This window comes from Saccopteryx leptura, chromosome 3 (assembly GCF_036850995.1).
Source record: "Saccopteryx leptura isolate mSacLep1 chromosome 3, mSacLep1_pri_phased_curated, whole genome shotgun sequence".
Classification (NCBI taxonomy): Eukaryota; Metazoa; Chordata; class Mammalia; order Chiroptera; family Emballonuridae; genus Saccopteryx; species Saccopteryx leptura.
Genome location: NC_089505.1, coordinates 269,780,892 through 269,808,143, shown reverse-complemented (window position 1 = coordinate 269,808,143; position 27,252 = coordinate 269,780,892). Strand labels below are relative to the sequence as shown.

At 36.5% G+C, this 27,252-nt stretch overlaps 1 protein-coding gene across 1 annotated transcript in view; it reads right to left on the bottom strand.

The window, feature by feature from the left end:
- The window catches only part of FBXO11 (F-box protein 11), a 91,764-nt gene that overhangs the window by 16,234 nt on the left and 48,278 nt on the right, over positions 1 to 27,252 (bottom strand). Inside the window, exons 2-11 of the mRNA XM_066378320.1 lie at positions 9,138 to 9,265; positions 8,915 to 8,996; positions 8,343 to 8,487; positions 6,273 to 6,402; positions 4,124 to 4,207; positions 3,914 to 4,046; positions 2,475 to 2,581; positions 2,284 to 2,395; positions 2,092 to 2,198; positions 1,870 to 2,007 (exon numbers count right to left, since the gene is read on the bottom strand). Of these exons, the coding sequence (XP_066234417.1) occupies positions 1,870 to 2,007; positions 2,092 to 2,198; positions 2,284 to 2,395; positions 2,475 to 2,581; positions 3,914 to 4,046; positions 4,124 to 4,207; positions 6,273 to 6,402; positions 8,343 to 8,487; positions 8,915 to 8,996; positions 9,138 to 9,265 (1,166 nt within the window). The remainder of the gene's footprint in view (positions 1 to 1,869; positions 2,008 to 2,091; positions 2,199 to 2,283; positions 2,396 to 2,474; positions 2,582 to 3,913; positions 4,047 to 4,123; positions 4,208 to 6,272; positions 6,403 to 8,342; positions 8,488 to 8,914; positions 8,997 to 9,137; positions 9,266 to 27,252) is intronic.

Sequence of the window (27,252 nt, the reverse complement as noted above, 5' to 3'; positions counted from 1 at the left end):
CATCCTCCATACCTTTGCTCAGACTCCCCAATGCCCACCTTCTTAAAAAAAACAACTACAATTTGCAACAAAATGTCAATTTCTTTATTCTAGCTGGAGAAGGGCAAATAGTGATCTCCACTCTGCTTTCTTATCAACAGGCCCATGCTACAACCCAAGCTGAAGTGAACTGTTTTCTCAGGTTACAGGTACCCCAGGAATAATTATGAACTGTTATGTTCTGCAACTATTTAGGTCTAATCAGACTTGATAAAAGGGCTTACTTCTCGTAGTCTAGTTCAGTTTAAAAAACTTTTCTGTTAAGGTTCTAGGCATAAATGATGAAAATAAAAAATCTCCTTTACTGATAATTTGTATGTGAATCTTATTTCCCAAGTTGCTTGACTAACACCATGAAACAAAAACAAAACTTCACTATAACACTCTGTGCCTCTGCCTCCAAGTCACCACTTCCTCCTCCTTCCATCTGACTCATCAAAAAACTTTGCCAGGCCCTGGCCGGTTGGCTAAGCAGTAGAGCGTCGGCCTGGCGTGCGGGGGACCCGGGTTCGATTTCCGGCCAGGGCACATAGGAGAAGCGCCCATTTGCTTCTCCACCCCCCCTCCCTTCCTCTCTGTCTCTCTCTTCCCCTCCCGCAGCCAAGGCTCCATTGGAGCAAAGATGGCCCGGGCGCTGGGGATGGCTCCTTGGCCTCTGCCCCAGGCGCTAGAGTGGCTCTGGTTGCAGCAGAGCGATGCCCCGGAGGGGCAGAGCAACGCCCCCTGGTGGGCGTGCGGGTGGATCCCGGTCGGGCGCATGCGGGAGTCTGTCTGTCTCTCCGTTTCCAGCTTCAGAAAAATACAAAACAAACAAACAAACAAACAAACTTTGCCAATGCTGTATACTAGGAGTTGAAAATTACTTCTATGAAAATCAGACATTAAGTGAAAAGAATACTGAATAGACACCCAAGAACATTATTTTGAAATAGCCTAATAGTGCTCAAAAAGTTTCTTGAAAATTGTGTAAAATGACATGGTATTTAAAACATACCATCCATGGAGATGCCTAATTAACTGCTGTATAACAGTTTTAGAATTATATTTTACCATCACTGTGTCTCTTACTAAAGTTATTCCAGTCAAAAAAAATTAAGAGGAATAAAATGGTATCAAACTAATAATGAAACCATTACTTCTCAAAGTGTAGTCTACAAACAACCTATATTAAACTCACTTATGACACTGATAAATCCTCTCAAATGTCACATCAATTCCCTAAGGACTCCATCTTTTTTCTACATGATTATAGTGTGAGATCCATGCATTTATAGAAAACTACATATTGATTTTAAAATATAATGCTGAAATATCTTTTAAACCTATACTCTGCAATGCGGATAGTTTGGTGGTGATAAAATGCTGAAACCTATTTGAAATTTAACTAATATGATGTTAGCTTTTCTATTAAGAGTAAATGTTCGCCCTGGCTGGTTCGCTCAGTGGTAGAACATCGGCCTGGTGTATGGAAGTCCCAGGTTCGATTCCTGGCCAGGGCACACAGGAGAAGCACTCATCTGCTTCTCCACTCTTCCCCCCTCCTTTCTCTCTCTCTCTCTCTTCCCCTCCAGCAATCAAGGCTCCACTGGAGCAAAGTTGGCCCAGGTACTGAGTGAGGATGGCTCCATGGCCTCTGCCTCAGGTGCTAAAATGGCTCCGGTTGCAATGGAGCAATGCCCCAAATGGGCAGAGCATCACCCCATAGTGGGCTTACCAGGGTGGATCCCAGTTGGGAGCACAGGGGAGTCTGTCTCTCTGCCTCCCTGCTTCTCACTTCAGAAAAATTTAAAAAATAAATAAATAAATAAAATAAAGAAGAAATGTTCTTACCATGCCATGATCAAATGTGAATACACCAACATCACGTCCATGATGAATATGATTCCGTCTAATAATTGGGTTTCCATGATTTTTAACCCAAATCCCAGCTAAAGCATTATTGGAAATTTCATTATCCTCATATATTCCCTACAACAATTAATCATAAACAAACATTAGTAAAGCTTCAAAAATATTTTAAAAAAATAAAACCACAAAATAAAATAAAAATACCTGTGCATGATCTGTTATATAAAGTCCAACATTTTCACAGTCACTGATATTACAATGCTTGATAGTGGGACAAGCGCCTTGACCACTAACACATACTGCAGAGCCAACTGAAAGAAAAGTATTTTATTTAAACACCTACTGGGCAACAACATAGTGACTCATTTTAAAGTAAAATACAAAGGAAACACTAACCTGTACATGTACTTCGGATGATACAGTGATCAATAATTGGACTACAATTTACTGTAATCTCTAAGCAGTGGTGTGCATTGTGGTGTTGAGCAGATTTGTCATCAGGGTTAAACTGAAAAGTAGAAATTTTGTTAAATAAACAACCACTGTTTTAATGATTTCAACATATTTTAAATCTTAACATTTCTTACCCTTATTGTCATATAGCCAACATACGCATCTTCAGAACCTTCCATAAAAACAAAGGTTGAATCTCTAGTGTTTTCAATTATAACTTTGTCTGCTACTTTTCCAGGTGCTGTGGAAAAAATATTTAAAGCATATTACCCTTATTAGTCAGATAAAATGTTAATTTAAACTTACTTTTTAGACCCTGGCTGGTTGGCTCAGTGGTAGAGTGTTGGCCTGGTGTGTGGAAGTCCTGGGTTCGATTCCCGGCCAGGGCACACAGGAAAAGTGCCCATCTGCTTCTCCACCCTTCCCCCTCTCCTTCCTCTCGTCTCTCTCTTCCCCTCCCACAGCCAAGGCTCCATTGAAGCAAAGTTGGACCAGGTGCTGAGGATGGCTCCATGGCCTCTGCCTCAGGCGCTAGAATGGCTTTGCTTACAATGGAGTGACGCCCACATGGGCAGAGCATCGCCCCCTAGTGGGCTTGCCAGGTAGATCCTGGTCAGCGCATGTGGAAGTCTGTCTCTCTGCCTCCCTGCTTCTCACTTTAGAAAAATACAAAAAAAGAAAAAAATTACTTTTTAAAATGCACTTTAAAAACATAGTAAAAATACTTTGCTATAAAACTAGTAATAGAACACTTTTTATTGTTTTTGAGTATTTTGGAGGGGAGGGAGAACTTTTAAAAATCATTGGGTAGAGAGGACTACTATTCATTTTATTGATAACTATGTTTCACTGGCCTTTAATACCTTTAATATAGACAGTCATAGTTAATATAGATATTATTTGAGTATTATATTGAAATCTATGTATGATATAATAATACTTCTAATAAGATTAAACTACAAACAGTATTTAATATCCAGAGAAACCTCTTTATTTAAACTTATTTCCAAAACTGTCCCTGATTTAAAAATAAAAATCACTAGGCAGAAATTTTCTACACTTTTACCCCCTTTTCTTCATGGTGAAAATGGGAGAGGAAAGCAGAAGAAGCAGTAAATGCAAATTTCATTAACAAATAATAATTACTAACCATCTTAAATGGTCTATGTACTATATCCTTAAAAAATCATCAAGAGATAGAATAAAATCTTCAAATGACTGATCAGTTCTCAACAAATTATTTACTATATTTATTCTTAAGACACTTGACCATAAAAACAGCCTTTATATAGCACAAAAATATTTAACATAAAACAAATATTTTTTTCCCCTTAATGAATAACTAAGGCAACTGGACAAAGTAGTACTGGCATCAAGAAATAAATATATTTTTTTAAAAGAAACTTCCATAATTTCTGGACTCTCTTGTTTTCTATCATATAAAATATGTATGATATTTAATTCTTATTCTTTCCTAGGTATTATCAAGGTTCACTTATAAGTCACTACCATTTTATAAACTCATTATGTAAATAAAATGTTAAAATTCTAATGAAAATGCATTTCAAAATACCTGCACCAATCATGGTGATTGGAGATTCAATATATATCCATTCATCAGTATATATTCCAGAATGAACAAAGATAAGTCCATCAAAATGAGCTTCTTGTACCCCACCAAGGGCATCTTCAATTGTATCATAATACTAGAAAAAAACAAAATGTCAGTACAGAACTGAAAGATTACCATTTAAAGCCCTATAAAAATACAGATCAAACATACCAACATATTTTCTCTTCCTTTATATCTTGCAGGGTTACTGTAGAAATGTTCAGCAAATCCTGGCTTTACATGTGCACCTTTATACTAAATGTCAAAAAAATATAAAAATAAAAAATAAAAAAAGAAAAAGAAATTATATTCTAAATTTAGTACTGTATAAATATTCTAAATTAAATATTAAAAAATATCAATTATTCCAACTAATTTTTTGTTGTGTAGTGCAATTTAAAATCTGGGAGAGCTTATGACTGAGTAGTAACTATATAGTAAGAAAGGACAAAGTTTCTCCTCTCAGCACTACTGGTATTTTGGGACAGAGAGTTCTTTGTTGTGGAGGCTTTCTTGTGATTATAGAATGTTTAGCAGCATTCCTGGTCTCTATTCACTAACTACCAGTAGCATCCTCTTCTCTAATTGTGACAACTAAAAATGTCTCCAGAAGTTGCCAAATGTTTCCTGTGGAGCAAAATCACTCTAGCTGAGCACCACTTGTAAAGGACTATAGGAAAATAAGCTAAATGTGAAGCTTTAAAACAACTACTAAACACTAATAATTAAAAAAATTTGTTAATGTTTATTTTATTGATTTTAGAGGGAGAGGAACACTGATCTGTTCCTTTATGTGCCCTGACTGGGGATTGAACAGACCACCTCAGCACTTTTGGGTGATGCTCTAATCCAGGGGTCTCAAACTCAACTCAGCATGTGGGCTGCAGAGCAAGATCACAGCCGTTTGGCAGGCCGCACTAGGTCTACAAAAGGCAACTGTTACACAACACTTTTCAGTGTCACAAAACGACCAGAAACTGTAGTTCGCATCACAACTGCTGTTAACTAAGCTAGTATCTAGCTAGGATGCTAGAGAAATGAAAAATACAAGTAGGCCCCTAGGCTTACTTAATTTTATCCAAAATATATTGAACTTCGTGGATTAGTCTGCGGGCCGCACAAAATTGTTCGGCGGGCCGCGAGTTTGAGACCCCTGCTCTAATCAACTGAGCTATCTGGCCAGGGCTAGTAATTTTTTATTTTTTAGCGAGAGACATACAGAGACAGAGACAGAGAGAGAAACAGAAAGAGGGACAGACAGAAACGGAGAGAGATGAGAAGCATCAATTCTTTGTTGTGGCACCTTAGTTGTTCATTGATTGCTTTCTCATATGTGCCTTGACCAGAGGGCTCCAGCTGAGCCAGTGACCCCTTGCTCAAGCCAACAACCTTGGGCTCATGTCTATGATCCCATGCTCAAGCTGATGACCTTGGAGTGTCAAACCTGGGTCCTCTGTGTCCTGGGCCAATGCTCTATCCACTGTGCCACTGCCTGGCCAGGCCAAACTAATAATTTAAATAAAGTTTAACAGACCCATAGAAAGTATAACTGCTCTTAGGTTACTGATGTTTACTGTCACTACTTAAATTACAAATAAATATGTCATTAGTGAAATTGTTGAATATTTTGTTGGTTGATAAATTTTCATTGGCTTAAAAATCTATTTTAGAGATTTGGCCCTGGCCAGTTGGCTCAGCACTGGCCTGGCATGTGGATGCCCTGTGTTTGATTCCTGGTCAGGGCACACAGGTGAAGCATATGTATGCTTCTCCAACCCTCCCCCTCCTGCTTCTCTCTCTTTCTTTTCCCCTCCTGCAGCCATGGTTCAATTGGAGCGAGTTGGCCCCGGGCACTGAGGATGGCTCCATGGCCTCCACCTCAGGCACTAAGAAGAGCTCAGTTGCTGGGCAATGAAGCAAGGCCCCAATGGACAGAGCATTGTCCTGTAGTGGGCTTGTTGGGTGGATTCTGGTCAGGCAATGCAGGAGTCTGTCTTTCTGCCTCCCCTTCTCTCTTTGAATTAAAAAAAAAGATTTAATTTTTTAAAAACACAATTATTTTATTTATTATCAAGTTAAATGTCTTTGTTCTGTGATTCATATTCCTTTGTAGTATCTGTTACTTCACTAGGGTCAGTATACCTGTTGCTATGAATGCAGCAAAATTATTACTTTAAGTCACGAAATACCTGGAACATTTTCATCACAGGGTTTGTTTGACAATACAAATATCTTACGGAGTGAGTTTAAATTTTTTTTAAAGGAAATTTTATTTATAATTATATATATAAACAAGTATTTTCTATTTAAAACTTCATACCAACTGCTGGAAACTCTCTTTCCAAGGATTTGGATGTTCATACTCTTCTGGATTAATTTGGTAGAATTTTCCAGGTTCGGGATGCATCATAGGGCGGGTATATTCAAACACTTCCATATATAATCGTTTCCTGAAAACAGAAAAGGAATTAAAGAGTTCTTCATAAAACATCTTTTAAACAACTACAAAAAATTATTTGAGGACTCAAGATATTTTACCCGAAATAAAAAGTGTGTCAATTATTCAAAATGTGAGTGGTTAGTCAGGGGGGAAAAGGCTACTTTTACTGTAAAACTCTCACACAGTTATTATCAGAGGAGTGATTTTCAATTAAAAAACTTCAAAATTAACTTTTCTTATCTCTTCAATACATTTATATCCTAGTGATAATCACTATTACCACTTCTTGCACAAAGCAAAATGGTTCTTCTGCTCTTCATTCTCTTTTTCCATTCTAACAAAAATATCATTTTCTTTCTTCAATATAAGATACATCTTATTTTTGGAATCATACAAGCTATTGCAAAATACAGAAAATTATAAAGAAAGGAGATAATCTATACTTTCAATATATTCATTATTAACAGTTTACTAAATATCCTTCTAGTCTTTTTATGTTAGTTTCATTTGTTACAGTTTTGGTTTACCTGGCATACAAAAACAAAATTTTACATTCTACTCTTTACACTTTTTATAATACAGCATCTCCCTTTGCTATTAAAAACTGTAAAAATCTGGCCCTGGCCGGTTGGCTCAGCAGTAGAGCGTCGGCCTAGCGTGCGGAGGACCTGGGTTCGATTCCCGGCCAGGGCACACAGGAAAAGCACCCATTTGCTTCTCCACCCCTCCGCCCGCTTTCCTCTCTGTCTCTCTCTTCCCCTCCCGCAGCCAAGGCTCCATTGGATGGCCCGGGCGCTGGGGATGGCTCTGTGGCCTCTGCCTCAGGCGCTAGAGTGGCTCTGGTCGCAACATGGCGACGCCCAGGATGGGCAGAGCATCGCCCCCTGGTGGGCAGAGCGTCGCCCCTGGTGGGCGTGCCGGGTGGATCCCGGTCGGGCGCATGCGGGAGTCTGTCTGACTGTCTCTCCCTGTTTCCAGCTTCAGAAAACTGAAAGGAAAAAAAAAAAAAAAAAAAACTGTAAAAATCTGCCTGACCAGGCAGTGACGCAGTGGAGAGAGCGTTGGACTGAGACGCAGAGGATCCAGGTTCAAGACCCGGATGTCACCAGTTTGAATGTGGGCTCATCTGGTTTGAGCAAGGCTCACCAGCTTGAACCCAAAGTTGCTGGCTTGAGCAAGGGGTCACTCAGTCTGCTGTAGCCCCCCGGTCAAGGCACATATGAGAAAGCAATCACTGAGAAACTAAGGAGCCGCAAAAAAGAATTGATGCTTCTCATCTCTTTCCCTTCCACTCTGTCTGTTCCTCTCTCTGTCTCTGTCACAAAATAAATAAATAAAATTTAAAAAACCACACAAAACTGTAGAAATCACTGTTCATGACTATACTCCAACCTTCCAAACAGACATTACACATTGTGCTCACTCAGTTCACTTCCACATTGCTAGACATAATTTCTAATTTCCCCCTACTATTACCTATGCCATTATGAAAAATTTGTATATAAGGCAAAAAAATTTTCAGAAGTGAAATTGCTGGGTCAAAAGGCATGCATATTTTAAGGTCATGAATACAACTGTGCACATATTTTTCAAAAGTGATGCAAAGAAGCCACATTCTCACTAAACTGTAAAATTTAATTAATTAGCTGTTTTAAATCAGACTTAGTTCTGTTTTAAAAAAGCAATTAAAGGAAAAGTATTTCATATAATCACTCAGTTGTTATTAACTGATAATAAATAGCAGAGAAGGCACTTCATTTACTATTTTATATATACTATCTAATTGACAACTCTCATTTATGGTAAATTAGTAACAGAATTAAGCAATCTAATTTTGTTCTTCTTTTAATTGCAATCACGAACTCTCACACTTCAATTTCTCATCCATCGTTAGCATTTTGGGCAGCAAATAATATAACCCAAGATAATAAGAAATAAATGTTCACTTACCACAAAATTGGATCATTAGCAAGCTCACTGAAGCGTTTACATACACAAGCTGCTCTACAAAGATCCTGTTCCAGCAAGTAAGAGAAGATTTTTAGAACCACTTCATCTGGCAGTTTCTCCTGAAGATACTGTTCAGCAGGTGCTGCTATAAAGAGATTAACAAACAAAATACAAACAATTTATTTATTGTGTTAGTAATGACTTCTCCATTATATAAAAAGCATAATTTTCATTTTATCTAACAAGTTGCTTTTATTTTGTAATGGCAATCATTTTATAAACATTTTGCTTTCATAGATGACACACATTTATTTTTTTTTCTTTGACTTAAGTATTCTCCTTCAGCTATTATGTACCATTTCTAGAACTGGTGAAAAAAAAATATAAAAGGTAGTTTTTATATAACAAAGTTAAAGAAGGAGAGGTTAGAGTTGTCATGTTTAATCTATATAATCACGTTCTCAAATCCAAATGTAATACTAAGTACATTTAACTTAATTTTATTATTTTGGTATCACAGAAAATTAAAAAAATTAATTGACCCTATTGCTTAGCTTTCCCATAGGAAATACCTGCCAGATCTTGTGATTTTCCAGATACTCTTGCACGTTTCGCACGGTGACCAAAGTTTTCTGTAGTTGAAGTTGAGGCACCCTTCAAAAACAAAATGAAAACTAAGCAAATATTTTTACCATACATAATCATTATTTCTAAAAAAAAGGTAACATTCCCTTTTCTGTTTGTTTCCTAACAATTCTTTCATTACAAAAATGAAAGCAGTTTCATTTAATTTACCTCCATACTGCTCTTTGTAGGACACGCTGTTCTTTTCGGCAAAAGGGTTTTTCTACGAAGTTGGTAAGGACTATTTTGTGCACCAGGACCTGATTCTTCTGCAACCATATCTGCAGGTACATCATCATCTGTTAGAAACAAAAGCAATATGAAAAATTATGCCTATTAGAAATAAAGCTCTCCGATGCAGTAAACTTTTAAAACACTTTCTAAAATTTTGGGTGGTAGTGGGATATAAGCTAACTGGGTGATAACCATCTGAAAGAAATGGTGGCTTTCTACTTAATTTCTTACTTCAAAATAAATTCCAAAATACATCATATATTTAAATACAAAAAAAAAACCCAGAAAATATTTTTTATACTGTTAAAGTAGAGAGGCTTTTTCAAGTTATGATACAAAATTTGGAAGGCATTTAAAAAAAAAAGGTGAGGAGGATGTTCACTTGATGAGGGTCTTGGGAAGGGGAGGAATACTACACATGGTTAGAGCTCAAGAGGGATGGGAAGGACAGCTTGGCAAGGAGTGTCAGAGTCAAAGCAGGATCAGGAGGATGTCCATGGAGAGGCACAGCTTGGTACAGGATATCAGATACCAAGTAGGAGGAAATGGGCATCCACACAGAGCATGATCTGGGACAGGGTGCTGAAGCTCAAGAGGGAAAAGGAGGAAGTCTGCATGGAGGTCAGGGTGTCCTGGAATGAAGAGCCAGACAGAGCAGGGAGAGAAGAGCATTATGCACAGCAGAGCATTATACACCACAGGATGGTGGCTTTGGAAGACTAGTTATATGCAATAGAAGAACTGACCAAATAATTAAATAGGCTAATGGAAGCTTGATACTGTCTGGCTAATGGAAGCTTGATACAGTGAAGAGTTAAAATATAAAAAAAGAGAAAACTAGAACAAACTCTATGTTGTTAGACTACAGCTGAAGGTATCAACATGAACCTCAGGATTTTTAATAGATATAGAAATAAATATCTATGTAAATGTTTGGATGCATTTATGTGTATATATTCCCTAGGTTAGTCCACTGAGAGAGCCTAGAAGCAGTACCGCTCCAATGCCAATGAGCATGAGTAGCATTTGGAGCTTGGCTTCTGAGTAATATTTTCTGTAAGAGAAATAAAGGCTCCTTGGAAAAACTGCTGACTACAGGTTGAGGGAAATACTAGATGACACTAGAATATACTGTGGTAGAAACAAGAAAGTGCTAAAAGAATGATGAGGACATGCCTAAAGGACACAGAAGACAGCCTGAATGGTCACCCAACAAAATTGTTAGAGCATTAAAATTCATGATAGTAAAGGGATTATAACCCATTGAATTAACAGCAACCCATAAATTCACACTGCTATAAATAAATAAATAAATAAATTGAAAGTTTGATAAGGAATGGGATGTTTAAAGTACTTCTCCCACAAAAACTTATTAAGTAGAAAGGGAAAAACAGTAACTCTATAGTAGAGATGCCAATCAGACACTGCCTCATCAAGTGATCAAAATGAACATCATCATTAATAGGACAAACTGAAACAGTGTGCTACCTGATAGCATACAAGATCATAGCACCATATCTATGATATTCCTGATAAGGATGCATAGCCTAAATCTAGTTGTAATGAGACATCAGACAAACCAAATTTGTTTGTTTTAAATCATCTTTAAAATTGTCAAAGTCATGAAAGTCTGAGAAACCATTCCAGACTGAAGGTATACTGAAAAGATAATAGAAACTAAATGCAATGTGTGGTTCTGAACTGGATCCGTTCACTAAAAGGCTGCTATTAGGACCAATAGTGAAACTTAAAGGGGGTGGAGGGAGTCTACAGTTTAGAAGACAGTAATGTGTCAATGTTAACTTTCTGATTTTTATAGCTGTAGTATGGTTATTTAGGAGAACACCTGGTTTATAGGAAATCAGGAGGTGACAGGACAATAGGTTGGCAACTTACTCTGGAAGAGGTAAGGAAAAAAAGAAACACTTTGTTCTGTAGTGGTAACTCTTTTTTAAGTTTGGAGTGTTTTTAAAAGAACTAGTAAGTTTGAGCAATATGTAACAAATTCAAAAATTCTGCTTGGAAAATAAACACCATCACCATTCAAAAGAAGCAACCCAATTAGGAAAAAATATTTGCAACACATGTCAAAGTCACAGAAAGGTAATAATTTCCTTATTATATGAGTATCTACAAATCATTAGGAAAAAAATTGATAATTCAATAGAAAATTGGGCCAAGGCAAGGACATGAACATACAATTCAGAATTAAGAAACTGGAAATGAAATGCTAATAGAAACTATGAGATATTTTTTCATAGCAGATTATCAATTATTACTTAATGATTCAATTTCTAGGAATTGATTCTATAGCTATATCCACATTATAGGGGCAAAGTAGAATATACCAAGATTTTTATTGCATACTGTTTCTAGTACTAAAAAGTTAACCAAATGTTCATCAATAAGAGTTAAACCATGGTCTAGCTCTACAATAGCACAGACTATTATGTGGTCATTACAAAATATAAAGTAGTTCTATATATGTCGACTGATAAGAAGCTATCTTTAATCTTACATGTGTATATATTTATTGAAATATAAACTCCATGATGGTAGGGTGCCACCCACTGGCCAAAGATGGGACAATTTGAGCATCAGTAAGAATAAATGGAATGAACAAAGAGATATATTTAAATCCATGAGTGTATGATACTTAAAAAAAAAAATAGTTTCAAAGATGCTAGTGAAAATCAACTCATCATTTTGAAAATTGGAAAATAACAGGAAATAATCAAATATTTGTTCTTTTCTTATATAAACTGAATCACCAGGTAACCAAGTATGAGATGAGGGGAAGCTTCTCCAGAGAAATATTCCAGCAATAACTAAAAAGAAATAATCCCTGGCTGAGTAGCTCAGAGGGTTGTCCTCAAAACACCAAGGTTGTGGGTTTGATCCCTGGTCAGGACACATATGGGAAGCAACCAATGAATGCACAAGTAAATGGAACAACAAATGAATAGTTCCCCCACCCCTGCCCTTCTAAAATCAATCAATCAATAAAAAAAACTAACCATGCCTTAATAAAATTGAAAAACTATTATTATATAAAAAAAGAAAACCAGAAATAAAATTTACAATCTCTAAAAGAGTTAATGGATTTAACCAAGAGTTAATGGATTTAACCACTGAGTATCAATAGTTCCATAATATCACAGAGAACAATCAGACATTATACATCTCCTGATGAAAGAACATACCATTGCCTAAAAAGCTTTAACAGAAACATCAAATCTGAGTCAGATCAAACCTGTAAGAAACTCTGTAAAGTAAAGCTATACCAGTTTCGTCAACAAATAAATTGTATGGGAAATCAGTGGGGAAAAAGTAAGAGAAACTAAAGTATACTGTTTAAAAAAGTACACTTTGGTATTAAAATTATTTAAAAATAATTAGAAAAGGATTACTACATAAATGCTTTTTGAGGAGAAGGATGGGGTATGATTAAAATGGGTCACATAAAACAGTGGTCCCCAACCCCTGGGCCGCAGGCCATTTGATACCGGTCTGCAGAGAAAGAATAAATAACTTACATTATTTCCGTTTTATTTATATTTAAGTCTGAATGATGTTTTATTTTTTAAAAATGACCAGATTCCCTGTTACATCCGTCTAAGATTCACTCTTGACGCTTGTCTCGTAAATTCGACAATTATATTTAAAAATACCACAGTTTTTACACCGGTAGCATAATTTTATTTTGTGCATTTATCCGTCCCACCCTAAAGGTCGGTCCGTGAAAATATTTTCTGACATTAAACCGGTCCGTGGCCCAAAAAAGGTTGGGACCACTGACATAAAAGGCTCTGCTGCGGCTGGCAAAGTTCTATTTTTTGTGCTGTTGGTATTACAATCCTAACCTTAGTAATAATTCTAAACTTTTTATTTATTTATTAATTTTAGAGGGAGGGAGGAAAAGAGGGAGGAGCAGGAAGCATTAACTCCCATGTGCCTTGATCAGGCAAGTCCAGGATTTCAAACCAGTGACCTCAGCGTTCCAGGTCTATGCTTTATCCGCTGCCCATCACAAGTCAGACATAATTAATTCTAAACTTTAATAATAATTCAGTAAGCTATATATTTCTTTTGAGTTTCTCTACCTTGCTATATTTTATTATAACAAAGGTGTTTTTTATTTAAAATAAGGGTTGTAACAGTGTAACATTAAAAAAAAAAAGAGGTTTTGTCAACAGAAGACTTTGGGCAAATTAACATTTTTAAGCTTAAATTTTCTCTACTATTAAAAATGATAACAGTATCTTGTACTTCCCAGGGTTGCTGAAAGTATGTAATAGAGTAACATATGCAAAACACTCAACACTATGCCTGGCTCACATTAAGTGTTCAATCAATATTTTAGCTATTTATTTCATTTAATTATTATTTTAGCCCTGGCTGATTGGCTCAGTAGTAGAGCATCAGCCCAGTGTGTGGGTGTCCTGGGTTCGATTCCTGATCAGGACACACAGGAGAAGCAACCATTTGCTTCTCTACCCTTCCTCCCCATCCCCTCCTGCAGCCATGACTCCATTGGTTCCAGAGAGTGGGCCTCCAGAGCTGAGGATGGCTTCATGGCCTCTACCCAAGGTACTAAAAAACAACAAACAAACTCAGTTGCCCCAGATGGGCAGAGCATCACCCCCAGTGGGCTTGCTGAGGTGGATCCTGGTCAGGGTGCATGCAGGAGTCTGTCTCTCTGCCTCCCCTCCTCTCACTAAAATTAAAAAAAGAAATAAATTATTATTAAAATTACTTTTAAACAAAACTTGGAAAATCAAAAAGTTTTCTATGTACTTGATAGCCATTGTGCATTGTAACATGCCTGGGTATTTGTGGAGTCATCCCTTTATAGTTTAGTACATGGTTAATTTCTATAAATGTTTCATGTGTGCTTGAAAGGAATATCTATATTCTATTTTTTAGCGTAAAGTTTAGATACATCTGAAATATCAAGTGTGTTAATTGTGTGTTCAACTATTCTATACCTTTATTTTTGTTGGTGGTGGCAGTGGTGGTCTCATTTTGTCTATTGTCTTTTGAAGGAAATTTCCTTTAAAACTTTCCACTGTATCTGTAGTAGTCCATGTATTTTTAGTTTGTAAATTTTTGCTTTATATGCTTTGATATGCTATTTTCAAGTAAAGGTTCAAGGCTATTATTTCCTCCTGGTGAACTACTCCTTTCATCATTACGCTTAATAATGCTTTTTGCCTTAGAAATCTATTCTTGGCTGGTAATATTTCCCTAACATCTTTTAGTTTTGTTTTGTATCAGCCTAGTATTTTTTTAACCCTGTATTTTCAATTTTTACTTTTGGGTCATTACATTTGATATTTAGCATTTATTGCTAGATTTTCTTTCCTTTTTAGCCAAAGCAAGAATAGCTATTTAATCTGTTATTTAACCCTTCTAATGCTGATTTCTATGATTATATTTTTAATTTCAAAAGTTGCTTTGGTTTTCTTTTTAGAATTTTATTGTTTCTTTTTCATACTTGTCTGAACACACTTCATTTCCTTTTTTTATTCTTTTAATCATTTTACAGACTTATTATATATTCTCTTTTAGATTGTTTTTATCATTGGACACGTTAAAAAATCTAAGCACAATTAGAAAAGCTGTTTCAGGTTCTAGCCTGCATGCCCCAGTCTTAGTGCTAGCTATATTTTGGAAAGGCTGAAGGCCACAGAGTTCCTATCCCCATGTGTACACTAAAATTCCACCCCATACCCATTAGGACATATATCTAGCACCAAAAGGTCCTTGTGCTATTTTATATAGCAGCACCACCTCCCTTTTACTGCTTTGATTTGATTTCTCTCATTTCTGAACCTGGGAATTTCCCTCACTTTCTTTCTTCCTTAGGGTTTAGCTATGTATTTAGTATTGCTCTTGTTTTGCATCACATTTCAACTTGGTTTATCAGGCTGTGAGTAATCAGTCAGTGAGCCAGTCAGTTTTTAAAACACTTTAAAGTACATTCTCAAACTTTTCATCTCATACAATCCTTTCTCTTTCACTTTACTCGAACTCCTGTTGAAAATCTATAGACATTTTTATTATATATCCACTCACCCCAGAATCCTCCTTTTGTTCTCATCAACACAGAAAATATTAAAGACTGAAAAGAAATTCAGAGGTAATAGGAAAGAGCAGGTGTTGGCTAATTTAGCTGCAACCTAAAGTTCATACCCCAAAAAATGAAGCTACATGATTTGAATCATGTACGCTACAGTAACCTCAACTTCCCATTTATAAACTCTGTCCTCTTCTAATACATTCGAAGCTCAGTTATAAATGTATTGTATTAAACTTTTACTTGTGCTGAGGTAAAGAATCTGTGCTAAATTTCTCTATATTGTAGTTATCATAACAAATTACCACTGACTATAAGGTAGAGTGCAGAAGGTACACTGCTCACAAAAATTAGGGGATACTTTACAGATTCATATTCATTTAGAAATATTTCCTAATTTTTGTGAGCAGTATATTTACAAAGGGGTCATTCTGAAAAGATCACTTGGCCATTATTGTAAGAAGAAAAAAGTAAAAAAAAAAACTCTAGTCATTAGGTGTTTTCTTCATATTTTGAACTACTGTGGTACTGTATATATACCATATATTCTTTATATTCTTTATCATATCATAGCTGCTGGATGTTTTTACTTTTTTGGTATATGCCCTATTTTCCTAAAACAATTTTAAACTGAGGGCACGTTTTATATTATATATAAAACTTTTATATATAACTCCCTCTTTTATATTATTCCTCAGTGTTTAGCTCAGTGCCCAGTAAGTATTCAATACTTACTGATTCTCATTTATGGAGACCTTTAATTTTACTCAATTCAAAGACTATTTCCCAGAAACCATCACTGGTAGTGGGCTATAATGACTTAAATATTACTTCGCAGAAAATAACCCAGACAGGAACTGCTTCACCTCTTCCTATCTCCAACTTCACAAATTCATTTACATAAATATCAATATATTTTGTTCCTTTATAAAATTATGGAGAAGTAGTCCCCAAGATAGATTTGGTATATATGAAGCAAACAAAAAAATGTTTGTTAAATAATCCATGGTGGCTGATCTGGCACTAAACCAAGAACCAAGATATCATGAAGGATTAGTTTTGATTTGTTCCAATGACCAAGTCTAAAAATAAACCCTAACATAATATTTTGTTAAAAATTTTTAACTTTACAGCTTTTACTTTTACAAGGGACATGAGAGTGTTAATATTTCAATGTCAGGCTGTAATACAAGACTAATAACTCTGAACATCAAAATATCCTATTTCAACCATAACTTACAGGAAGATTTTCAGCCTTTTTCTTTTAAGCAAAGGAGAGAGAGAGAGACAGACAGGAAGGGAGAGAAATGAGAAGCAACAACTCCTAAGCTGCAGCACTTTAATTGTTCATTGATTACTTTCTCATATGTGCCTTGATGGGGAGGGTGCCTCCAGTTGAGTCAGTGACCCCACACTCAAGCTGGTAAGCCTGTGCTCAAGCCAGATGAGCCTACACTCAAGCCAGCAACCTTGGGAATTGGAACCTGGGTCTTCATTGTCCCTGGTCAATGCTCTTATCTACTGCACCACCACCTGGTCAGGCAACCAAATAAATACCTTCAATAATGGAAACAGGATGCAATCCACTATTTTGAAATTTTTAATTTTCTAGAAGGTAAAGAAATTTTAATATAATTTAACCTACTATATAGAAAATTTGTCATTTCAACATGTAATTAATATACAATTTTGAGATATTTTACATTATATTTTCCTACTAATCTTAGAAAACACTATGTATTTTTAACACAGCATACCTCAAATTCTGACAAGCCATATTTCAAGTGCTCAACAATTACATGTGGAGTGGCTATCCTAAATGGACAGTGTGGGCATGTGTGCACACATGTGCGTGCACACACATACACTCCTTTACTAAATTCTTATCGGCCCTCAAATACATAAGTATTATGCAATTTAAATGGATACTATACACACATATATACATACATCAAAACTTATTTTAGACTTTTTACATTTGACTAGAGGTCCTATAAAAATGTATTAGTCTTCAACTATTACTAGGAACTAAAGTAGAAAACAAAGGTTTCTGGAGAAAGCATGCTTTCTTAACTGAAAAAGAATCTTTGCCTGATCAGTCAGTGGCACAATGGATAGAGCATCAGACTGGGACACAGAGGACCCAGGTTTGAAACCCCAAGGTCTCTGGCTTGAGTGCGGGATCACTAGCTTGAGCATGCTGGCTTGAGTGTGAGATCATAGACATGACCTCATGGTCACTGGCTTGAGCAAGGGGTCACTAGCTCTGCTGTAGACCCTGGTCAAGGCACATATGAGAAAGCAATCAATGAAAAACTAAGGTGCCTCAACGAAGAATTGATGCTTCTCAGCTTTCTACCTTCCTGCATGTCCCATCTGTCCCTCTGTCACACATACTAACACACATATATACACACACATCTTTGAAATTTTTGATACTAAATAGCACTGAAATTTACATTAGGATTCATTTCAAGAACAAAAAATTCCATACATTCTGAAGTTAGCAGAATATCTTCATTTTTACATGCTCTTATAACTCTCTTAAAGATTTACAAAAGACTGTACTATTGACGGGCTGGGGTTTAAAGTCTATACAGTGAAGGGTATAGACTACTCTAAAGTGAGAGGGTGGTTTTCTGAAATTTAACTTACAGAAGTTTTTACCCCTACAAATATTACACATATTCCACATTACTTACCCATAGCCACAGATCAGATTGGAATATGTGCTAGTAACTGTGCCTAGAAACAGCTTCCAGTCTCACAGCGTAAAGAACCACACTTGGCAACTGTTTCTAACACAGCTGAAAACTACCACAGCTAAAACTACCCAAACTAAAAAAAAACCCTACAAATAAACTGAAATCAAGACAAAAATTTATTCTAAATGCTGTTTAAGTATTTTATTTAAAGCTTAAATATTTTTACTTTTAAAAATTTACTTAAAGATGTTAAGGTAGGGAGTCCAGAAGTAAAGTCACTGTAAAAATCTGCTGTTTAAAAGCTTGACTTGGCTATGATCAGATGTTTCTAATTGTGTTATTTATAATTACAAATGCTAAAAAATTTAATTATTTAGGAGATTATATATTTCCACTAATGTATTCAGTTATTCTTTATATATACATACATACACACATGCACTTATACACAAACACTTTTGCTTAATTTTTACCACAACATGAACTATAGGGATTATCTAAGACTGGTCAAAGAAAATATATTTACACTTTGACGACTGAAAAATCTTCAGAAGCTAAATCCCTGGTATTATAAAGAACTACACTGAAAAATTAAACAAGGCTTCAGTTCAACAGAGGAAATTTAAACAAATTCATTCTAAATTGCCTTAAACTGTATTCAACAAATATTCATCAATGAATAAAGAATAAATGAATGAATTTGTTGTGTACATATGAGGTACCAGTGAAACAACAACCAAACAGAATATTGTATTTGTCCTTCAAGAGCTTGGGAGAGACAGTCAGTCAAGTGATATATTATGTCACACATTGTAATAGGGATAGGCAGAAGGTACTATGGGAACACACAAGAACATGTAATCCAATCTTAGATGATATTGGCATATGAGTGAAGGTTTCCTGAAAAAAGTCCAAGCTGAGATGAATGATAACTGGAAGTTAGTCAAGCAGGAGTAGTACGTATGCCAATCTGAAAGTACTCACCTTCAACATAGGTCTGTCTCAAGCAACTACAAGTTGCTCTGTGTGGCTGATTGATGTAGCAGGGGCCAGATTATAAAGGGTACTACGAACACTTTAAAGCAGGGGTCTCAAACTCAACTCAGCATGTGGGCCGCAGAGCAAGATCACAGCCATTCGGTAGGCTGCACTAGGTCTACAAAAGGCAACTGTTACGCAACACTTTTCTTGAACTTCGTGGATTAGTCTGCGGGCCGCACAAAATTGTTCGGCAGGCTGCACGGGCCGCGAGTTTGAGACCCCTGCTTTAAAGAATTTAAATTTTGCCTGACCAGGCAGTAATGCAGTGGATAGAGCATCGAACCAGGTTCAGAACTCTGAGGTTGCCGGCTTGAGCGCAGGCTCATCTGGCTTGAGCGTAGGCTCACCAGCTTGAGCACGGGGTTGCTCGTTTGAGTGTGGGATCATAGACATGACACCACGGTCGCTGGCTTGAGCCCAAAGGTCACTGGCTTGAAGCCTAAGGTCACTTGCTTGAGCCCAAGGTCGCTGGCTTGAGCAAGGGGTCACTCGTTCTGCTGTAGCCCCCCAGTCAAGGCATATATGAGAAAGCAATCAATAAACAAGCAATCAATGAACAACTAAGATGCCGTAACAAAGAACTGATGCTTCTCATCTCTCTCCCTTCCAATCTGTCCCTCTCCCTGACTCTGTTAAAAAAAAGAAAAAAGAAAAAAAGAATTTATATTTTATCTTGAAGGGCAAGAATAGCCATCAAAGGGTTTTAAATAGAACAATGAAAAGTTTGTGTTTTAAGAAGACTATCTGAACAATATAAAAACAATTGGAAATGAATGGTACAGGTGGTGGAAAACCAGTTAGGAGAATACTGTAGTTATTATAACTGAGAGATAAACATGACTTTGATCTATGGTAATAAAAATGGAAGAATGAAGGCCCTGGCCAGGTGGATCAGTGGATGAAGCATTGACCTGGCACACGAGAGGTCGTGGGTTCGACCCCCTGGTGAGAGAATGAACAAGAAGTCATCAATGAGTGCACAACTAAATGGAAAAACTAAGTAAAATGAATTGATGCTTCCTTCTCTCTCTCTCTCTCAAATCAATGGGAAATTTTTTTTTTTTAAAAGAATGGAGATTTGAGGTATAATTACAAGGTAAATTCAATAAACTTGGTGACAGAATGTATTATATATATGGGTGGGGGAGAGAACAGGATGAGCCAAGAATTATATTAATGTGGGCACTCCAATAGATGGTGGTACCATTTATTAAGGCGGAGACCTTTGTGAGCAAGACAGGGATGGGGAGAACTAAAAAAAGATGAGTTTAGGTTTGGATTTTAAGTTTTATAGTACCCGAAGAACATGCACATGGAGATTCTTAGCAAAACTAAATATGTATATGAGTCTCAAGTTTCAGTGAGTGATTTGGGTTGAAGATAAAAGAATTAAGAGAATTTGTCATTCTGAAAAGGTACTGTAGAATCAGAAAGTGTTATTAGCTATCATCATTTACATATAGTACAATATGATGTTTCATGGTAGGTGTGCCATCCAACTCTTGAGAAACAGCCATATAATATAAAAATAACTGTTATCTACTGATGTTAAAATTAGTAATATCATATATAAAAATGTCTGTAGGTCCCATAATTGACAAGAATTCATAACTCTAGCTTGATGAGAAATAAAAGAAAACTAACTGACAACTCCTAATTCAAGGATTAACATCCTCTGGGAATAGTTTAGCTTTATTTTCATTCTTTCCTGCTCATACCACATTCTAAGATATTTTTTTTCCTGTTGCTTTTAGAGAAAGGAAGAGTATAGAATAACCTCATCTCCAAAATGGAACATTTTAAAATTCTTTCTTCTAGTCTCATATTTTTACCTCCAGTTTTGCATTTTCAGTATTTCCTAAAGTGAGAAAATTCACAATAATATAAGTATTCTTTTCTACTTTGTCAAAAAAGAAAAAATTATTTTTAAAGTTAGTAACTTCCATAAACCTTAAAATTCATAAATTTGAAGGATTTTTAAGTTTGACTGAACAATAATGTAATTCAAAAGTAGCATCATATCCAAAGTAAATGCTACTTGACCAGAGTTATCAAGTACGTAAGTAATTCAAGATCAGAATAACTATGGCCTCAAATCAACAATTAAGACAAATCTAATTCTAGGCTAACCTAAGATTCATATAAGTCATTTGCTACTCATTAAAAACATAAATATCTGACATTCCAGGACTTGGTCTAGAAGGGAAACCAAACGTGAACAAATAATAAAGCAATACAGTACCATACTAAAGACACTCACAGATATTAAGGAAGTATAAATATAAAACAGGACACACAAATCCACATATGCCCATGGTTTAAGAGAAAACAACTTAGCCTGTGCCTAATTTTATACTCACATGAAATTTAGAAAATTTTAGAAATGCCTCTTATTAGTTCAGTTTTATGGGGAATGACGAGCCAAGACTAGGAGGGTAGAGCATGAAGATTAAAATGAGAATAAGGCTACTCTTTTTTTTTTTGTACTCTTACAAACATTAAATGCTTAATCTCTGATGTGAATTCATCCCAGAAACTATACTGCTCACAAAAATTAGGAGATATTTTATTGCTTCACATTCATTTTGAAATATCCCCTAATTTTTGTCAGCAGTATATGTTTTGAAGGAAGGAAAATAAACAGAGAGAAAGGGAAGGGAGAGAAAGGAGGGGATAGGCTGAACATCATTTTTCTTTCTTCCCTAGTTACATAGTTAGACTGTAATTTCTGGGGCTACATGGTTCCAATAATATTTTATAAATGAAGAGATTACTTGACAAGAAAAAATTATTAGGCCTATTTACTGAGGCCCATTAAGGTTCAGTAAAATGCTGAAGGTTAGAAATCTAGTAAACGGTAGCAAAATAATTTTTAGGTCAATAGACTCCAAGCACAACATTATTTATTTATTTATTACAAAAAGAAATTAGAGTGACTTTAAAAAGTTTATTATATCAATACAAATAATGATGATAATGATAGTACTTGGAATAACAGGACGAGTACTAGTACTACTACTACACCTAAAAACAGAAAACTTAAAAGTACAGGCATTAGTGTGTCAAGTGTTTATATATGTACTAACTCAATGAATCCTTGTATCAACTCTATGAGGAACATATTATTACTCCTATTTTATAGACGAGGAAACTAGGCTGAGAGGTTAAGCATCTTGCCCCAGGTCATAGTATTAAGTAGCAGAGGAAGTCTAGCTCCAGAACCCTACACTTTTAACCACTGTGCATCTAAATACATATTAGTTACGCTAAATACTACCAGATACACTTATTATTAAAAGTATATTAGTATATAAAAGAATACCATGCTTTTTTTTTTTTTTTTTTTTTTTCTTTTTCATTTTTCTGAAGCTGGAAACAGGGAGTGACAGTCAGACAGACTCCCGCATGCGCCCGACCGGGATCCACCCGGCACGCCCACCAGGGGCAGTGCTCTGCCCCCCAGGGGGCGATGCTCTGCCCATCCTGGGCGTCGCCATATTGCGACCAGAGCCACTCTAGCGCCTGAGGCAGAGGCCACAGAGCCATGCCCAGCGCCCGGGCCATCTTTTGCTCCAATGGAGCCTTGGCTGCGGGAGGGGAAGAGAGAGACAGAGAGGAAAGCGCGGCGGAGGGGTGGAGAAGCAAATGGGCGCTTCTCCTATGTGCCCTGGCCGGGAATCGAACCCGGGTCCTCCGCACGCTAGGCCGACGCTCTACCGCTGAGCCAACCGGCCAGGGCAAGAATACCATGCTTTTGAAAATGTTTAAATAATTTTAAAAAACCTTACTTTTCCATATCTTATTTTATTCAAATTGTTAATCAGCTAACATTTTATACTAAACCACAACAATATATAAATCAGACCCTTTGTATTCTCATGAGTACCTTATTTTTTTTACTGTAAATATCAATAATATTTAAAGACTAAGGATACAAAAAAAACAAGGTAGAGGAAGCTAATGCCTAGTAAAGCATGTTCAAGGCTACAAAAGAGAAGAGAGCTGTTAAGTTCCCTCAAAACCTCAGAGAAGCTTTGAATTCTGAAAATGTAATTACAATAAAGGTTATCAGTTATACTATATGTGGATCTAAAAACAATAGCATTCACTGTAGATCAATAAAAGGAAGTCATGTCTCCTCATCAGACCATGAAAAAAGAGTGAAGGCAGAATAATATTCCAGACACGGAGAGACTTACAGACTTAGAAAGTTATTGCTTACTTAAGGACATATTTCAACAAAACTAGGAAGATCTGGGATATAGTAATTAATGAAATCATCACAGGAAAACAACAAAAAAAGAAATTCCAAGATAAAGGGTGTGAGGCAGGCCCAGAGACTGAAACAAGACTCCACAGGGCTGTAGGAATAAAATTTCCTGGGGAAAAACCCAAAAACCAATAGGTTATATAGTAGGAAGTTTAGAAAAAGTTGAGGACATGATAAAGGCAATATGTGAAATGTATTAAAAAATCCAATAGAGCTTTTGCCGGATAGCTCAGAGCATTGTTCTGAATCACAGAGGTTGCTGGTTTGATCCCCAGTCAGGGCACACACAGGAACAGATCAATGAGTCTGTCTCTCACTCTCTCCCTTCCTCTTTCTCTAAAATCAATAAATTAAGAAAAAATTTCTTTCAATCCAAGAGAACAATCAGAAATAATACTGAGAAAGAAATAATATTAGGTAACAAAAGAAAATATAGTACATATTTGGCTTTTCAGAGAAAATATCTCTATATCCATAACAACATGAACATGGCTATTATTTTTTAACATCTAGAATCAACCTACATATAAATCACTGAAAAATATTTCATTAACAATATAAGTGTTATTAACTTTGATAATGAAAATATAGAATTGAAACAGCTTAGTGGCAAAAGACAAGACCATGGTATCATCATCTCACAAAGACTGAATCTATAGATATTATTCACAGTTGAGGAAAAATAAAATTAAGTTTTAGTATGTGGTTTAAAGTTATACTGAGCTGAGGTGGCTGAGGAAATGCTATAAGTAAATCATCACAGCAGAAATAAATAATATTTAAATCTGATAAATAGTAGGATAAGCTTTGGGCAGCCAAAAAAATAGACATCAAGCTATTGATGCTAAGAAATTCATTCACTTTACTCAAAGTTCACCATTCATCTTTACTTTGCACACAGTTCTTTTAATTAGGGCATCAGATTTCTAAGTCTTCATACCTAATTGTGCATGCAAATCTGTTATCTAAAGATTACAAAATCAGTATATAAATTGCTCCAGTCTATCTATCTATCTATCTATCTATCTATCTATCTATCTATTTATCTATCTATCTCACTATGCTAGAGTACCAGATCATGTGAGACAATTAGAGACTATGAATATAATTTACATTCATATATATTTTATACTAATATTTTATGAATATAAAATGTTTTCTCTGTAGTGCAAGTAATTTATATATAGAAAAGCAGTACAAATAAAAGTAAATGCAGTTCGGAAATATAGGGGAAGATTTCATAGAATGGACAGAAATGGGTCTTGAGAATAAGATATGAACAGACTATGAAAGATGAAAAACGTGTTCAGAAAGGAGAAGGGACATAAAAATCACAGTAAAAGGTAAGTAGGGAGTACAGTGAATGTCTTGTTCAGGAGCTTTCAAGGGAAGATATAGGAAGCTAGAGAAGGAAGTCTTTAGGAACTCAAGAGGCACTGAATGAAAATATTTTTTAGACAAGTCTATTACCACCAAAATTACAAGGAAGAGAGCCCTCGTAGTTGCAAATACAGAAAACATAAGGTAGCTCTAGCAGACCTTTAAAAAATCTCCATTATTTTTGCACTTTAGATGGGTAAAAAGTCATATTAAAGAACAGCAGATGGCGCCAAAATATTTTTCCATCATTGCCTTGGGTCACATAAATGATTAACTGAAACCAAAAGGAAAAACTCTTCATGTTAGAACTGAAGAGTATTTTTTTAAACAATTACAAATTATCCAGGTTTTTATGTGGTATACCCACAAACTGATGTCAAAACAATTTTAATTTTAATCATTCTAAATGAAAACATTTCTAAAGTAAATTTAGCCTTCAAAAGAATACCCTTAAAATAATGCTACCCTTTCTTGATTTTAAGATAATCATGAAATTAATTTACTGTTTTGTAATATGAGGCTCTGAGGATTCTTTTTTTTTTCTCAGCACAAAGCTGTGCTAAACTGTTGGGTTTCTTGTGTTACACTTGCAATTTATAGATTTTCCCCCCTCCCTTCATGCTATCATGTTGTTAGCTGTCACTTCTTTTAGCTGTCCATAAGCCTAATTACAGACTCTTTCCTCTAATAAACCAAAGAAATAGCATGCCCAGTACATCTTTGTTAAAGATAAGGGTAAACAGGCACCAAATAAGACCTTACTTAGGAGACCTAACCAAGAATAAAGTACACGGGTGGGTTTCAGAACTATATATGTAATGCTGATTAGAAGTCTTTATTGCTTCCACTTCCACTTCTTTTTTTTTTTTTTTTTTAAGTGAGAGAAGGGGAAATAGTGAGACAGATTCCTGCATGTGTGTTCTGACCAGGATCCAACCAGCAACTCCTGTCTTGGGTTGATGATTAAATCAACTGAACTATCCTCAGTGCCTAGGGTGAAGCTCAGACCAACTGAGCTATCCTCAGTGCCAGGCCTATGATGGAACCAACTGAGCAACTGGCTGCCAAAGGGAAAGAGTGAGAGAAAGGGGGAGAGGGAGAGGGAGAAAGGGGAAAGGGGGGAGGTCGGAGGAGAGGGAGTAGGTAGAGAGGCAGATGGCTGCTTCTCCTGTGTGCTCTGACTGGGAATTGAACCTAGGACGTCCATATGCCAGGCCAATACTCGATCTACTGAGCCAACCAGCCAGGGCCACTTCTGCTTCTTAATGGTAAGGTAAATGAGATTGCTGGACAAGTTTATTTCAAATAATTAAAATGCTTCTTTTTAACATTGTGCTCTGAGTTAACTCATTTGCTAGATACCACATAACTAAAGTATCTCTTAACAGGGGCCATGTCATTAGAAATTGGCTATACATATATCACATGATTGGTTAGTAAATTTAAATGACAATTATGATTCTAAATTTTCCTTATCATTAACTAACAATTACTTTACTCTAGAGCCTTAACCAAGCTTAACTAAGGATAAACAAAACTACAGGCTCTTGAGCAGAAATAAAGAAGGTAAACTAATCCAAACTCCTTTGTTCCACTGGAAAATGGGAGGGGGAATGTGTTTTTCCTTTCTTATTATTATTTTCATTTTTTAAAGTAAGTGAGAGGTGGGGAGGCAGAGACAGACTGCCACACGCTCCCTGATGGGGATTCACCTGGCAAGCCTCCTACCGGGCAATGCTCTGCCCATCTGGGACCACTGCTCTGTTGCTCAGCAACCAAGTCAGGCTAGCACTTGAGGCAGGCCATGGAACCCTCCTCAGTACCCAGGGCCAACTTGCTCAAACCATTTGAACCATGGCTGCAGGAGAGAAAGAGAGAGAAGAGAGAAAAGAGAGAAGAGAGGAGAGAGAAGAAAGAAAAGAGAGAATGGGAGAGGGAAAGAGGGAGAAAGGGGAGAGAGAAGAGGAGAAAGGAGAGGAGAGGAAAGAAGAGAGAAGAGAGAGATAGGGGAGAGAGGAGGGAGGAGAGGGAGAGGGGGGGAGGAAGACAGAGGGGGAGGAAGAGAGAAGGGAGAGGGAGAGAGGGAGAGGGAGAAGGAGAGGGAGACGAATGGAAATGAGGAGAGGGGAAGAGTGGAGAGGGGAGAGAGAGTGAGAGAGAGAGGAGAGGGAGAGAGAGGGGAAGGGTGGAGAAGCAGATTGTCACTTCTCCTGAGCACCCTGACCAGGAATCGGACCCAGGACTTCCACATGCTGTGCCAACGCTCCACTGCTGAGCCAACCAGCCAGGGCCTCTTTATTATTTTTTGAACTGGGAAGTGCAGCAGTATTCAATCCTAGTTGTACACTGAATCACCTGTAGACTTTGTAAAAACACACATAAATCCACACTGTATTTCCTATAAAGTGGACACTGTGACTGACTTCATAATACCCACCAACACACATGAATAGTCTGGCTATTTACAGTAATTCCATAACCCTCAAGGATGAGCAGGCCTAAACCAACGTGGCCCATGGAGATACAAGCAGCAGCTTGCTTTTTGGCTTCTGAGTAAGAGTGGGAGATCCTTCTCTC